The sequence below is a fragment of the Drosophila elegans genome, unplaced genomic scaffold (genome assembly GCF_018152505.1).
Source record: "Drosophila elegans isolate 14027-0461.03 unplaced genomic scaffold, ASM1815250v1 contig_208, whole genome shotgun sequence".
Classification (NCBI taxonomy): Eukaryota; Metazoa; Arthropoda; class Insecta; order Diptera; family Drosophilidae; genus Drosophila; species Drosophila elegans.
Genome location: NW_024545578.1, coordinates 21,389,628 through 21,403,005, shown reverse-complemented (window position 1 = coordinate 21,403,005; position 13,378 = coordinate 21,389,628). Strand labels below are relative to the sequence as shown.

At 41.1% G+C, this 13,378-nt stretch overlaps 2 protein-coding genes, 1 long non-coding RNA gene and 5 other non-coding genes across 8 annotated transcripts; 1 reads left to right on the top strand and 7 right to left on the bottom strand.

Moving 5' to 3' along the window:
• The first annotated feature begins 355 nt into the window (after nucleotides 1-355).
• Nucleotides 356-11,295, top strand: LOC108142735 (protein artichoke). Its single transcript, XM_017266760.2, has 5 exons — nucleotides 356-660; nucleotides 5,759-5,951; nucleotides 6,595-9,094; nucleotides 9,209-9,332; nucleotides 9,396-11,295. Exons 2-5 carry the CDS (start codon nucleotides 5,827-5,829, stop codon nucleotides 11,264-11,266), a joined length of 4,620 nt encoding a protein of 1,539 aa, XP_017122249.1. The 5' UTR covers nucleotides 356-660; nucleotides 5,759-5,826; the 3' UTR covers nucleotides 11,267-11,295.
• Nucleotides 3,130-4,828, bottom strand: LOC108142736 (lipase 3). The gene is made up of 2 exons (XM_017266761.2): nucleotides 4,007-4,828; nucleotides 3,130-3,547 (listed from the first exon to the last, which is right to left on the bottom strand). The coding sequence occupies exons 1-2, from the start codon at nucleotides 4,817-4,819 to the stop codon at nucleotides 3,161-3,163; spliced, it is 1,200 nt and encodes a 399-aa protein (XP_017122250.1). The 5' UTR covers nucleotides 4,820-4,828; the 3' UTR covers nucleotides 3,130-3,160.
• Nucleotides 11,289-12,810, bottom strand: LOC108142737. Its single transcript, XR_001774310.2, has 6 exons — nucleotides 12,556-12,810; nucleotides 12,294-12,365; nucleotides 12,062-12,108; nucleotides 11,821-11,884; nucleotides 11,575-11,637; nucleotides 11,289-11,381 (listed from the first exon to the last, which is right to left on the bottom strand). It is a non-coding gene; the product is annotated as an uncharacterized LOC108142737 (long non-coding RNA).
• LOC121467146 lies at nucleotides 11,453-11,537 on the bottom strand. The gene has a single exon (XR_005977296.1). It is a non-coding gene; the product is annotated as a small nucleolar RNA Me18S-Um1356 (small nucleolar RNA).
• LOC121467149 lies at nucleotides 11,699-11,783 on the bottom strand. Its single transcript, XR_005977299.1, has one exon. It is a non-coding gene; the product is annotated as a small nucleolar RNA Me18S-Um1356 (small nucleolar RNA).
• LOC121467147 lies at nucleotides 11,945-12,031 on the bottom strand. The gene has a single exon (XR_005977297.1). It is a non-coding gene; the product is annotated as a small nucleolar RNA Me18S-Um1356 (small nucleolar RNA).
• Nucleotides 12,174-12,258, bottom strand: LOC121467148. Its single transcript, XR_005977298.1, has one exon. It is a non-coding gene; the product is annotated as a small nucleolar RNA Me18S-Um1356 (small nucleolar RNA).
• Nucleotides 12,425-12,512, bottom strand: LOC121467150. Its single transcript, XR_005977300.1, has one exon. It is a non-coding gene; the product is annotated as a small nucleolar RNA Me18S-Um1356 (small nucleolar RNA).
• Nucleotides 12,811-13,378: the final 568 nt, after the last annotated feature.

Here is a 13,378-nt window from a genome sequence, read left to right as displayed (position 1 = left end):
AAGATTAGCACTTGGCCTTTGTTTCCACAGTGATTTCCTGCCATAATTCTCATAATTTCACTTGCAATTTCAACAAAACGCTGGCTGTAAACAATTTTAAGTTCCGAACCAGGCCGAACCCTCGAATTCGAGGGAAGAGCGACCTCTGATCCGTGGTCACAGATCGCCTCACCTGAGTTCCATAATGGAATCCAATCCACGGCGAGAATCAGCCAAGTGTGGCGCCCAACGTGGAACCCAACTCCCATATGGCGCAGGCAGGAAACTCCATTCGAGCCGACATTTCTGGTAGAAATCTTGAGTAATCTGCTGGGCTGAAACTTATTTCGAGAAACAGTTTTCGCGTGCATTCCAAACGAAGCGGTTCGTCTTAAAGAAAACGCGGAGTATTTGCACAAAGTCCATGCCAAATGAGTTCCAAGTGTGTTGGTGGTTAATTGCATAAAAACGCCTTAAAGAAAAGCAAAAGTGCTTTCGAAAGTGAAGTGAATTAAATTAAAATAAAACCAAAGGGTTTTGGCAAATATTGCCAGATAGAAGTACGAGTTTTGTTATTTCCACAGCATATAAATATATCCAGTGTTAAGTTTACTATTACTTGGATTAAACGGATAAATAGTGCAACGGAAAGAAGTAACTGTCGGATTTATTTGTTATTGAGTAAGTCAAACTGTGTTTATCATAAATAATAGACAAAGAAGAATCAAATATAAAGTCTTCAAAAGCCAAGAATTCGAAAAAACGAGTAAAATGTGAATTTATTTATTAATTTAATACCGTACATTAATTTAAGATGAAAGCTCTTTTAAAAATTAAAACAAATTTCTGATAAAGATTGTAACAGTATAATACCCTTATTGTTTAAATTAAAACACAAAATTTCATAAAATAGAAAGTGTTTAAATATTTATAGAAATAAGCCTGCTTTGGTTCTATCAAAAGCTTAGAGCCATTGTTCATATATGTCAGATAAATTAAGTATATCGGTTCTTCATTTTGCAATTGTATTTTTAGATCTACTTCTACATTTTTAAATTTTTAATATACATTTCGCAAAAAGAACCTTTTAATGTAGTACTAAGTTAGAAATAAGACTGCATCGTTTATATCAAATAGTTTATCTGCCTTCTAAAAATGTAGTTTTTGATCTATATAACTAATTAAGTAATTGAATCCATAGATTCGGAAATAAGACTACATTGATTCTATCAAAAGTTGCGAGTCATAATTCATTTACTTCAGATAAATTAAGTATGTCTATTCTTCCCTTTGCAATTGTTTATATTTATTTTATTAATTAACCTACATCTAAATTGTGAATCTTCATTTCGCAAAAAGAACCGTTTAATGTAGAACTAAACAGTTACTTAATTAGGAGAGTTTGAAGGGGACCAAAAAGAAATCAGAGCAGGAGAAATTGTCGTTATAGAGACTTTCAGGGAAGAGGGGGATTGGGGGCGGTGCCTTCACTTAGTGTGACTTCAAGGCGTGCAATGCAAGAAATTACACACAACCAAGGGGTACAGAGAGATACAGATACTGGTGCAGATACAGCTACAGATACAGATACAGATACAGATAGAGCGTACGGCCACAGATGCAGATACTTCGAGCCGAACAATGATGAAAACGACAATAATTTCAAGGTTCGTTTGATGTAAACTCCGCTGCGCATGCGTAGAAACGGTGGCAGAAGATAAAGCTAAAACCGAAGTTGAATCGGCGGTTAGCGTTTCACTCTAGTCCAATGTTTTGCAGCTGCTTCTCTGGCTACCAACTGCTTCCTACTGCTTCTGTGTTTTCAGTTTTTTTTGTTAAATGATTACAAAATTTTCGTTGAAAAGCCATGTTACGCTTCTTGGCGCAAAGAGTTTCTTTTTTTTTCGGTTCGAGTTGCGCAGTTGCATGTGAGGGTGGTATAGCTATAGCTATAAGTATAGTTATAGTTATAGCGATGCCATGGAAAGGTATAATGTCTATACGTTATGAAGACGCGACGAGTCTCTTTGGGGGCTATTGCACAAGACGGCGTACGTATAACTTCCTGTCGTACGACCCGCCTCAAACTATGGGGCTTTATGGGGATGAAACTTTTTATGTTAACTCACATGGACGAGAAACCCATTTCTCTTACAATTAACCACTGGATTTTGAAGAATTTTTTTAATTAAAGACATTAATTTGGAAAGGGGATTATAATATATTTGATTAATTTTTCACTTGTAAGTCCACGGGCTGTTTTCGAATCTTAATGAATTGAGATTACGAACCATTTAGAAGAGTTGAGATTATAAAAATCATTGACCTCCACTCAATCCAAGAATAAAACATATTTTATTTATGAAGGAATATTAAGTTTATGAATGCAATGCAATATTAGATTGTTATATGTAATACAAAACTTATTCATTGATTATTTGTTTTATGAAAGCAACAAGAAAAAAAAATCCCAGCTATCACAAATAAATGTAATTTATTAGTGCTTGAAAACCTGGCATTTCGGGGCACTACCTAGAATACGAAATCTTATCTGAGACGATTTAAATCAGATTTCTTTAAACCCTCGACTCGCGGAAAACAATAGAGATATTTACACAATGGTTTAAAACGAAATCAAACATACAAATCGATCTAATCGAGTTGGTAACATCGATTAACTAAAGGCTCTCTTTAAATCGGTAATAAATTAAAGACAAGAGCCATGCAGGTGAAGGAGTGATTAATAGCTGACACCAACCTTATGTTTGGTGTCGGTATCTAATCTGGCTAAGCCATCCATAAATTCAATTGAATACCCTTCTATAAACTTCTTTATTGGCACTTGCACATTTGCCTTTCTTAGACTTCAACAGATAAGATCGCCTAGAGTATTGCTCTTCATTCTTTTCGGTGTTTTTCCGTGGGAATAATTCTAAGATTTATTGGAGAAATTGAAGTACACTTGAAGGTTAATTGAACTTCGTGTAAAGAAATGCTATTTTTGCAGCTTTATTTTTACTATTCAGTAATTGAAGCAAGATAACGTGTTTATTTATATTTTATGATTGACATTTTGAGAATATTTATTTTTTAACTATTCTTAAGTCAATGACCCGCTTCCTAACTAGAAATTATAACTGACAAAATGAGTGCGGTACGGAATTCTTTATTGGTTCATTCCCTAGCGACCTTCGTAGGAGTTAATGCGTTTGATAATCGGATCGTTGACCAGTTCCTTCATGTTCCGCGCAATGATGAAGTCCAAGTGGTTGAAGCTCTGCACGGGCACACGGTAGTCCTCCTTCAGATGGACGAAATTCTTCACCATGGTGTCGACGTCTTTGGGTCCGCAGAGGGCATCGTTGTTGCTGGAGTACGAGTGGGTGGGCGCGGTGATCAGGCTGAGGTCGTAGTCCGGAGGCAGATCCTGGCCGTAGATCTCGTTGTTCTTCTTGGTGCCCCAATCGTATTGGCGGAACTCCTTGGACTCCCACAGCTGCAGGTAGTGGATACCCTGGTTGCTGGAGGAACCAGCCGGATGGGTCTCAATCAGAACCTTCATGGAGCTCTAGAGGAGGAGGAAATATTTTTAATTAATTATTCCTCATTTAACTCTAGTACTGAAATGGAAGTAAATGAGCTATTATTATGACCAAATATTAAAAAACTTGTGTTTTGTATTACGTTTCCTGTTATTTTGACCTTTAGTTTCAAGAAATTTAGTTGCAAATAGACTAACCTAAACACCATACAGATCCTATGAACAGATAACGACTTTAAAGACTGAACCCATCTGACATTTGGATACTTGGGCGACCCGCAATTGGGAAACTCATATAAGACCCAAAAATTGCCTCACTGATGAGTTGTGAAGATGAACTTTCCTTTTGAACACTACTAATAAAACCATTATTTAAAAAAAAAAACAATTTTTTGTTTTACTTTTGTTTGATTTAGAAATCATTTCAGTTGTATCTTTTGCTATATACCCCCTCCCTATTTTAAATTAAATGGAATTCCAACTCACCGCATTGGCATTGACGTAGCCCCCGTTGGCGAACATGATGAAGGCGTTGTCGCAGATGGCGCTGGCATAGTGGCAGGTGTTATCCACCACCCGGTTGACCAGATTGTTGTGCGGGATCAGCTCGGTGTCCACCAGCAGCTGGTTCCAGATGCCGCCGGGAGTGCCCACCAATGGGCCCAGGGCGTTGAAGACGAACGAGGTGCCGTGCTCGAAGAAGGCACATGGGGCCAGCAGGTGACCGGACTTGATCTTCTCACTGTACTCCGGTCGCTCCGACAGCATCACCAGGTAGACGGTGGTGCCCTGCGAGTGGCCGGCATAGTGAAGCTTCGAGTGGCCAGTGGCCTCCAGAATGTAATCGATCATGGCGGGAATGTCGATGGTGCCGATCTCATGCCAGTCAAAGTGCCAGAACTTGTGGCTATTCAGCGAGATGAGGTTGTTCTCCCGCGAGTAGATGTTGCCGCGGGCATTGCCCAGCCACACATCGTACCCGGCATCGGCCAGGAGGTAGGCCAGGGAGTTGTCCGGTCCGGAGGAGAGCCAGCAGTCCGAGTTGCTGAACAATCCGTGCTGCAGCAGAACCGGCGTCCGTTTCTCGTTCTGATTGTTCAGCTTGCGGGAGTAGGGCAGGCGGAACAGGGTCAGCACATAGCCATCCTCGGTATCCACCTGGTGCGTCTCCGTTGGATATCCGTGCGATTCCATCCTTTCCGCCGAGTTGACAATCTCGGTCAGACAGTACTCCGACTTCTCGGCGACGGCCAGACCCGCCACCAAGCTGAACAGTAGGGCGTAGACGATTGGATTCATTGTGGGCAATCGATTTTGCTGGCTAACAGGCCGTGGGGCCTCCTTTATATAGTCGGCTCTTATCTGCTGGTCAAAACAGTCCCCTGATTCGGCCCTGATTTATGAAGAAACCCCTGTTTGGCACACTCCAAGAATTGGTGGTGCGACTTTTTGGCCTTGACTTGGCGATAATTACAAAATTTTGAGTTATTTGAATCGAGGAATAACTTTTAATTGTAGTGTAGTAACATTCACTGGACAACTTTCTTTTAAAATAATATAAAACATCTAATGTTTTATTTCCAAAAAAATGTATTGTAAACAAAAAAGAACATTTTTGAAGAAGTAACGCTATATTATTTCGAACGATTTCAAACCTTTCTATCGCCTGAGCAGGAAATATTTTCAAAAATTCCTAATTAATAGTTATTTTACACATATCAGTCATTGAATATAAGTTATATAATTAACTTCAATTTTAAAAGTTGTATTTTATTTAATTGTTAAAAAACGTTTTAAAATCTTAGCATTTTTTGAGTGCAGCATTGTCCTGATTACCGTACACATGCTTGTTTTGATAGGGGCAAAAATCACAATCAAGGGGGTCTTGTTTGCAGTTCGGCGGAACCCGCGACCATAATAAAACATAATTTATTTTTAATTCAACCTATTCCGCCAGCTAAATGTGATTAATATATGACGGGAGGGTTTTCCCATCGCAAGTGTTTATAAGACGTTTGTTTTCATTCTTGGTTTGTTGGTTTAGTTTTGATTTATGGATTGGACATTATTAAATAAACTTTGTTGAAATAGCTTTAAAGTTAATAGTGTTAGATTATTATATAGTAATGTATAATCTGAGTAATTGAATTTGTGGTAATTTATTAACTTTTTTAAGGTTAAATGTTTTTTGGCTAGACTTTGAATTTAATGTAAGTCTTTTCAATCTTTCTCTTATAGCTATGTGCCAAGTTGGCCACAACCAACCAAATCCACCCACTAAACCTATGATCTAGCCGATTATTAAAATGTTGCTGCCCATATTCCTACTACTCTGTATTGGCCTCAGTTTGATCAAAGCCGAAAGTTGTCCCCCGTCGCAGGCTATTTTACCTTGTCGCTGTTCACTGAGAGGAAAAGAAATCCAGATATGGTGAGTTAATAACTTTTGCTTTTCTTTTAAATAAAATTTAAAAAATTATGAAATAATATTTAAATATTGTTTACAAAATTGTTTAATGAAATATGATAGGTTTTTAAAAAATCTTATTGCAAAGGGCTCTTTGCAAAAATATGTTCGTTTCGTAAATTTTATTGTTTTAAGAAAAAAAAATTATTTTACGAATAAAATTCACGTATTTGCTAACCAAAACAACTTTTTCATTTCCAATAAGGTTTTTTTTTTTAGAAAAAATCTTAAACTAAAATTATTTTTCCTTTTTAAAAAACTAAGGACAAAATGAATTTTTTTTTTTTTAAGTTTTAAATTATTAAGAAGACAACTTTAACGCTAATATTGCAAAGACTTGAATTTTTAAAATGTTTTTTGTTTTGATTTTTTTTTTTAAAGCTTACGATACACAAAACCAGACTAAACACTTATTAAATAACACGAAAAAAAATCCAAACCGGTGAAACCATTTCTAGATATTTACGCCTGTTCGAAGTTGGCAAATAGAGGCCATAACCTATGGGGTATCTATGTCCGGATTTCTTTGTAGAGGCAGATATTAAAAAATGTACATGGGACTGAATTCTTGACTTTTAATATATTTCGATTGTTTTACTCCCATCAGGTGCTCGCACAGCAACCTGCCGCAGATCATGGACGGTCTGAAGGCCGTGGAGCGGAACATTAAGGGGCGGATCGATGAGTTGGTGTTGGAGAACAACCAGTTGCCAGCTCTGCCGGGACGCTTTTTCGGCAGCCTGCAGATTGTGCGCCTGATGCTGCGCCACAACAGCATAGAAAGGGTGTCCAACGGGTGGCTGAATGAGCTGGAGAACGGCCTGGTGGAGATCTTCGTGGTGGAGCCGCAACTGCGCAGTATTCCGGCGGAGAGTCTGAACGGGATGATCAACATGCTGGCCATCACCATCCAGAGTGACGAACTGAAGCACCTGCCCGACTTCTCGGGCCTTTTGAGTCTCACCTACCTGAGTGTCCAAACGGGGGCTCTGCAGGAGTTACCCTCCCACCTGTTCAGACATCTTCCCAAGCTGCAGCACATTCACATCACCGGTGGTGGTGGACTCACCCGCCTGGAGGCGGGTCTCTTCGATGGCTTGATCTCCCTGAAGAACCTGGATCTATCGCACAACGGACTCAACTGGATTCACCTACGTGCCCTGTCCAGATTACCCAACTTGGTTAGCTTGAAGTTGTCCCACAACCAAATCAGTGATGTGGGCATGGTGGGTCGCATTGTCAAGGATCTGGAGCATCTAAAGAAACTGCGACTGGACCACAACCTCATCTCTGTGATCGAAGATGGCTCCTTTGTCGATCTGCCCAATCTTTCAGAGCTTCACTTGAACGATAACAGGATTACGGAGCTGCAATACGGAGCCTTCTTGGGCACTCCACAACTGAAAACCATCTATCTGCAGAACAATCTCATCCGGCGGATACATCCGGAGTCCTTGCTTCAGGCCAGTGGAAGTGGTGTGGAGGCGGTACACATCTACAACAACGAGATTGGTCATGTGGAGGTTCTGAGGGCACTGCTGGATGCATTGCCTACGTTGCGATATCTGGACATGAGTGGAAATGTGCTGAGTGAGCTACCCTATGGTGCTCTTCGTGGTCACGGCACCCTGGAGCAACTGCATCTGAATCACAACCGACTGAGGCTTATTGAAAGGGATGCCCTGATGGCCATGCCTGCTTTAAGGGAACTGCGGATGAGAAATAACAGTCTGTCTGCGGATTTACCCCTGCCATTTTGGAATCTTCCTGGGCTCAAAGGTCTCGATCTGGCACAGAATCAGTTTGGACGGGTGGATTCCCAGTTGCTGGCGGGGCTTCCTTCCTTGAGACGTCTAGATCTCAGCGAGAATGGTTTAACCGATGTGGCGCCCAATAGTTTTCGCCATAATCCCCTTCTCGAAACACTCAATATATCCTCCAATGAGCTGACCAAAATCCACTCCTCCACCCTGATACATTTGGAGAGGCTCTTCGAAGTGGACGCCAGTTATAACCAGTTGAAGACAATGATCGGAGGATTGCCTAGGATTGTGGAGCGCATCTCGCTGAAGGGTAACCAAATCACATCACTACCAGCAGCGGCCAGCAAGGATCTGCAGTTGCCCAATTTAAGGATGCTGGATCTTAGCCAGAACCGCATAGAACAGCTGCCCAGACATGGTTTTCAGGGGGCATCGGAGCTGAGGGTCTTGAGTCTGGCTCAGAACGAGTTGCGCCAGTTGGAGGATACCTCGTTCATTGGAATTCAACGTCTGGAGTTGCTGCATTTACAGGAAAATCAATTGGGTGAAGCGGATGAGCGGGCCTTACTACCTCTGGCCGAATTGAGGAATCTCAACTTGCAGTCCAATAAACTGGAGGCCATCACGGACAACTTCTTCTCGAACAACAGCAGACTTGAGCAGCTGGATCTCTCTAGGAATCTCATACGCAGCATATCCCCCACTGCCTTCGATACCCAGAGGTCCCTCGAGTATCTGGATCTTTCGGGCAATGCCCTGCTAGACATATCCGTGGGATTGGGTAACCTGAATAACTTGAGGGACATCGATCTTAGTTATAACCAGATATCCCGTATCCAATCCGATGTGATTGGTGGCTGGCGCAATGTTGTGGAGATTCGTTTGTCCAACAATCTCATCGTAGAACTCCAGCAGGGCACTTTCCGAAATCTGCCCAAGTTGCAATATCTCGATCTTAGCAGCAATGAGATCCGTAACGTGGAACCTGGAGCTCTGAAGGCACTGGACGAACTGCAAGAATTCGTCCTGGCCGACAACAAGTTGGTGGAGCTGAAGGATCATGTCTTTGAGGAGCTACCAAGTCTACTGGCCTCTCACTTTCAGTACAACAAGCTGCGCTACATCTCGCCGGAGAGCTTCCACAATGCCAATTCGCTGGTCTTCCTAAATCTGTCCAATAATCATTTTAGGAATATGGAGAATATTGGTCTTCGGAGTATGCGCAATCTGGAAGTTTTGGATCTGTCCACCAATGGTGTCAAATTGGTGTCCACGATGCCGCTGAAGGCGCTAAATTGGCTGGTGGAACTCAAAATGGACAACAATAGAATATGTCGTATTCAGGTAAGGTTGTTTAGTACTATAGTAAATGTATATATATCTTTCTATGAATTTTATATATATTTTTTAATTTTTGAAAAGCAGATCATTTTATAGATTACCTTTTTTTTCGTTTAGGGTTCTCCATTTGAGACGATGCCTCGTTTGAGAGTCCTTTCCATGCGAAACAACCAACTTAGGAGCATACAAGAGCGAACTTTCCGAAATCTACGGGGAAACATAGCCATTTTGGATGTGGATGGTGAGATCTTGGCAAATCCGATGATATAAACTAGGGTATAATTATTTTTTTTTTTTATAACAGGCAATCCCATTGACTGCAATTGCGAGATGCAGTGGCTTTCAGTGTGGCTGCAGGAGACAAACTTTCCGTACCCGGGACCCAAGTGCCAGGATGGACGCCTTCTGAGGGCGGCCCGCATGGAGAGGAGTCTCTGCGTGGGTGCGGACATCTATGGAAACGAGCGGACCGATGGCAATCAGTTGCCACTGCTCAACGAGCACGGCGATGTCTTTCAGCGAGATTTGCCCGAAGATTTCAACGATGAGTGCGAGGCGAACGAGGCCACAAGACTGCCTGGAGGAGATCGACCTCTGGTGGGGGAGAGCGAGTACTTCTACGACCAGTATGTGGACGCCACCGAGGCACCAGATACCGCCAACTCCGTGATCAGTACTTCGCAGCGACCCAAACCCAATCCCACGCTAAACAGCAATATAGATCTGAACAACACGATACTCCATACGAAATACTTCGATCGCAGACCGCAGTCGGGATCTGGATCACCCTTTACGTTCTTTGGTTATCCCCTGCCCAGTGTGAGTTTGGGTCGCTTTTTCGGTTTCGGGGATCGAGGACGAAAACAGCGCACTGATGGACCCGATGATATGCCCGCCACCCATCGGATGGCACACATTAGCCTGCCAAGTGGTCGTGGGAAAACGAGAATGTATCAGCCAAATAGTGCTGAGTTCGAAAAGTACCTGAAGGATCAGCAGCAGCAGGAGAAGCAAACTATAGCCAGGAATCGTTATGTGGACACCGAGTCCACCACTTCGTCCGTGGAGGATGCCCTGAGCAATGAGAGTGGAAGTGCTGCCACCACAGTGGGTGTCTTTCGCACCACCTTTCGCGAGCCTTCGAGCATCGAACGCGGTGGTTTCCGTCCCATCGTTCCAGCCCATGTGGGTGGTTTCATGCCTGTACATGATCCTCAGCAGCGACGTGGTTTGGTGGAAGCGGTGAATGTTACAGGAAAACCACCGGAAAAAGTACAGGGCAAAGGTGAGAGGAAGTTCATTCCCATTTCTGTTCAAGCACGACCGAAGCCCACCAAGAGTAGTGGTGAAAGTTCGGAGTCAGCCACTTATGATGTCACAGAAACCACGCCCGATGTGACCACCACAACGCCTCTGATGCAGAGGATCACTACCAGTACTACTAGGGCAACCACAACGACAACAACAAAGAGTACTCCAGCCAGCAGTAGTACCCAGGTCACAACACCAAATGATGCCTCGTCGAGCAGTGAGCAGGAGCCAGAGTCGCAGTATGATGACGACGATCTGGAGGCACAATCCGTCACCCTGTTAAGACCACCTCCTCTGGGGCAGACCACAACGGCGGAGACGATCCTATTGATTCCTCCGGCTGAAGAGCATGTGGCACAGATCAAGAGCCGCTCCTGGGTGACCACCTCCACGACGCCTCAGAGTCCCAGTGACTATCAAGTAACTCCTGCCCGTCCTACGAGCACAGTGCCACCACCGCCACCTGCTTCTCCTCCATTACGAGGCGGAGGCCGCTCCACCATTACCAAGGTATACACGCCCTATCAGCAGCAGGTGGCTCAGCCCACGGCCGAGGAGTACCAGCGCACCACGCCCAGTGCGGATAACGAGGGCGTGGCCAGCGAGCATCAGCTCATGGCGAATGCCCAGAAGCGCACGGAGCTGGAACTTCTTCAGGTGGATCGACTGGATCGCAAGGATGGCATGGATTGGTACTATGAGAGCTTCAAGAAGAAGCGCGACTTCAACGGCGGTGCTGCTGTGCGGAAAACAGTCCACAAGGAGGTGTTCTACGATGGAATAGGTGCTTCGTCCAGTTGGAATCGATTGCACAAGAAGGAGATCCTCTTTCTCAGCTTGTTATTGTTGTGGGGAGCGTGTTAAACAGTTTTATAAGATCTTCGATTTAGGAAGTTAACATATTTTATTTTGTATGCTTAAATAAAGAATTTATTTTATATTTTAAGTGGCTGTTTTTGACATCATTCCGATCTAGCACCTGGAAATTAAAAAAAAATGAATATATTCCTATTAATATATTTTATAATCAATAAGAAGTTTAATTTTGAGTAGTTGGTCAGATGGTGATGCATGTTAAAAAGATTTCAACATAATTGCTCTGATTTGGGTATGAAGTTGTCATCAGTAAAGGATTTAGTAACAAAGTAAAATTAAATTAATGGTATAATTACCTTTTAATTGATCTAAACTATCCAAACTGGAAAATCAGCTAAGATCTTATGCTTTTGCAATGCCTGTAAAATTAAAAATCAAATTGGTTAGTAATGCATTATATAAGTTACAAAATTAAATGTGTTTTGTTTTTTCAGATGGTGATGCATGTTTAAAAAGATTTCAACATTATTGTTCTGAGTTGGGTATGAAATTGTCATCAGTAAAATTTGTACTAAACTAAAAAACTAAATGCAGGTTATTACCTTTTGATTGGTCCAAACTATATTGCCTGGTAAACCTTTTTAAGATTTTATCCTTTTGAATTTCCTGAAAGATTAAAATTATTTTGTTAGTGGTAAGTTTCAAAACGTACAGAGTAAAATATATGTTGATCATTCAGATGGTGATGCATGTTTAAACGATTTCAACATAATTTTTCTGAGTTTGGTATGAAGTTGTCATCAATTTAGTAAATGGAGATCAATTATCCAAAACTTTGATTACCTTTTGATCGACTCAATCCTGGCTCGACAATTTTCCTTTTACTTTGCCTGAAAAGTGTAAAAAAAAATTGTTTACTTAACGTTTTTTTTAATACCATTAACATAATTTTAGTAAGTAATTCAGATGGTGATGCATGTTAAAAGGATTTCAACATAGTTTTTCTGAGTTGGGTATGAAGTTTTCATCAATTGGAGAGTAAAGTAAGATATATCAAAGTGTGGGGAATCATTACCTTTTAATGGATCGAAGATTCTGCTAGAATACATCTCAATCTTTCGTCATTTCCGTTAGCTGCAAAGATAACCTGCAAATAATTAAAGAATTTAAGACTTAATTTGGAAAAAGAGTCGCTCAATTCTTTAAAATCTCATTCAGATGGTGATGCACGTTAAGTATTTTTCAACATAATTTCTCTGCATTGGGTATGTACATAGATGTCATCATTCGAGATGTTAAAGAACATAAAGTGATATTATTATAGATTAAATGATTACCTTAGAAATATGAAAATTTCAAAGTGCCTCTAGGTGTCTCACATAGCACCACGTGGTGCTCCATACAAAACTCAATTATTGCCGGCTATTTGATCTTATTATGGGGTCTGTATATAGATGTTTTGATACCCCGAATTTGGGTTACAAGTTGGGCATCAAATGTGCTAAACATCGGATGATTCTGACCCATTTTTTATATAGTTAAGTAAATTGTGTGGCGCGACGACGACCTTAACCAAGAGAAACTCGTATGGAAAGAAGACAGAAGGTTGCCGGATAGTCAGGAAAATAAAATATTTAAGGGCTGCCAGATACATTTATTGGGTGACCACGAATAATAAGTATCGGTAAATATTCAATCAGTATAGAGAATAATGAGATCGTAAACTAGACAAAAATAAATAAGAACATGAATTCAATTAACTAATTACTTATTTTAGAATAATTTTTTGATATTGATATGACTACGAATGTCGTGAAGTATCTGACCCAGATATTGCTCTCAGCTGTAAAAAAAATAAATAAGCAAATTTGTGTTTCTTAATACAAAAATTTACTCGTGCGTACACTGGTCCATATTAATTTTTTTTAATAAGCACAGTCAGTTATTTGTATTCCGAAAGACCTTGATAACGTTACGAATCCAGCTTGATACCGTCTAAACATACAGCCGCTTAACAGAGTTGAAGTGATTACACTTATAAGCGGTATAACAGGATGTTTTTGAAATGTTTTAGTTTAATTATTTTTAAAATTAAAAATCTCATAAACTAAATGAGACATCGGTCTCATATACTCGCTGATAGGGTATTGCAGAGTGAGT

Excerpts from the sequence above, each read along its gene's own strand:
- LOC108142736 (XM_017266761.2), bottom strand. The coding sequence starts at position 4,819 with ATGAATCCAATCGTCTACGCCCTACTGTTCAGCTTGGTGGCGGGTCTG. Across the intron at positions 3,548-4,006 it reads GCTACGTCAATGCCAATGCG|AGCTCCATGAAGGTTCTGAT; the intron begins GTGAGTTGGAAT and ends CTCCTCCTCTAG.
- LOC108142735 (XM_017266760.2), top strand. The coding sequence starts at position 5,827 with ATGTTGCTGCCCATATTCCTACTACTCTGTATTGGCCTCAGTTTGATC. Across the intron at positions 5,952-6,594 it reads GGAAAAGAAATCCAGATATG|GTGCTCGCACAGCAACCTGC; the intron begins GTGAGTTAATAA and ends TACTCCCATCAG. Across the intron at positions 9,095-9,208 it reads ATAGAATATGTCGTATTCAG|GGTTCTCCATTTGAGACGAT; the intron begins GTAAGGTTGTTT and ends TTTTTCGTTTAG.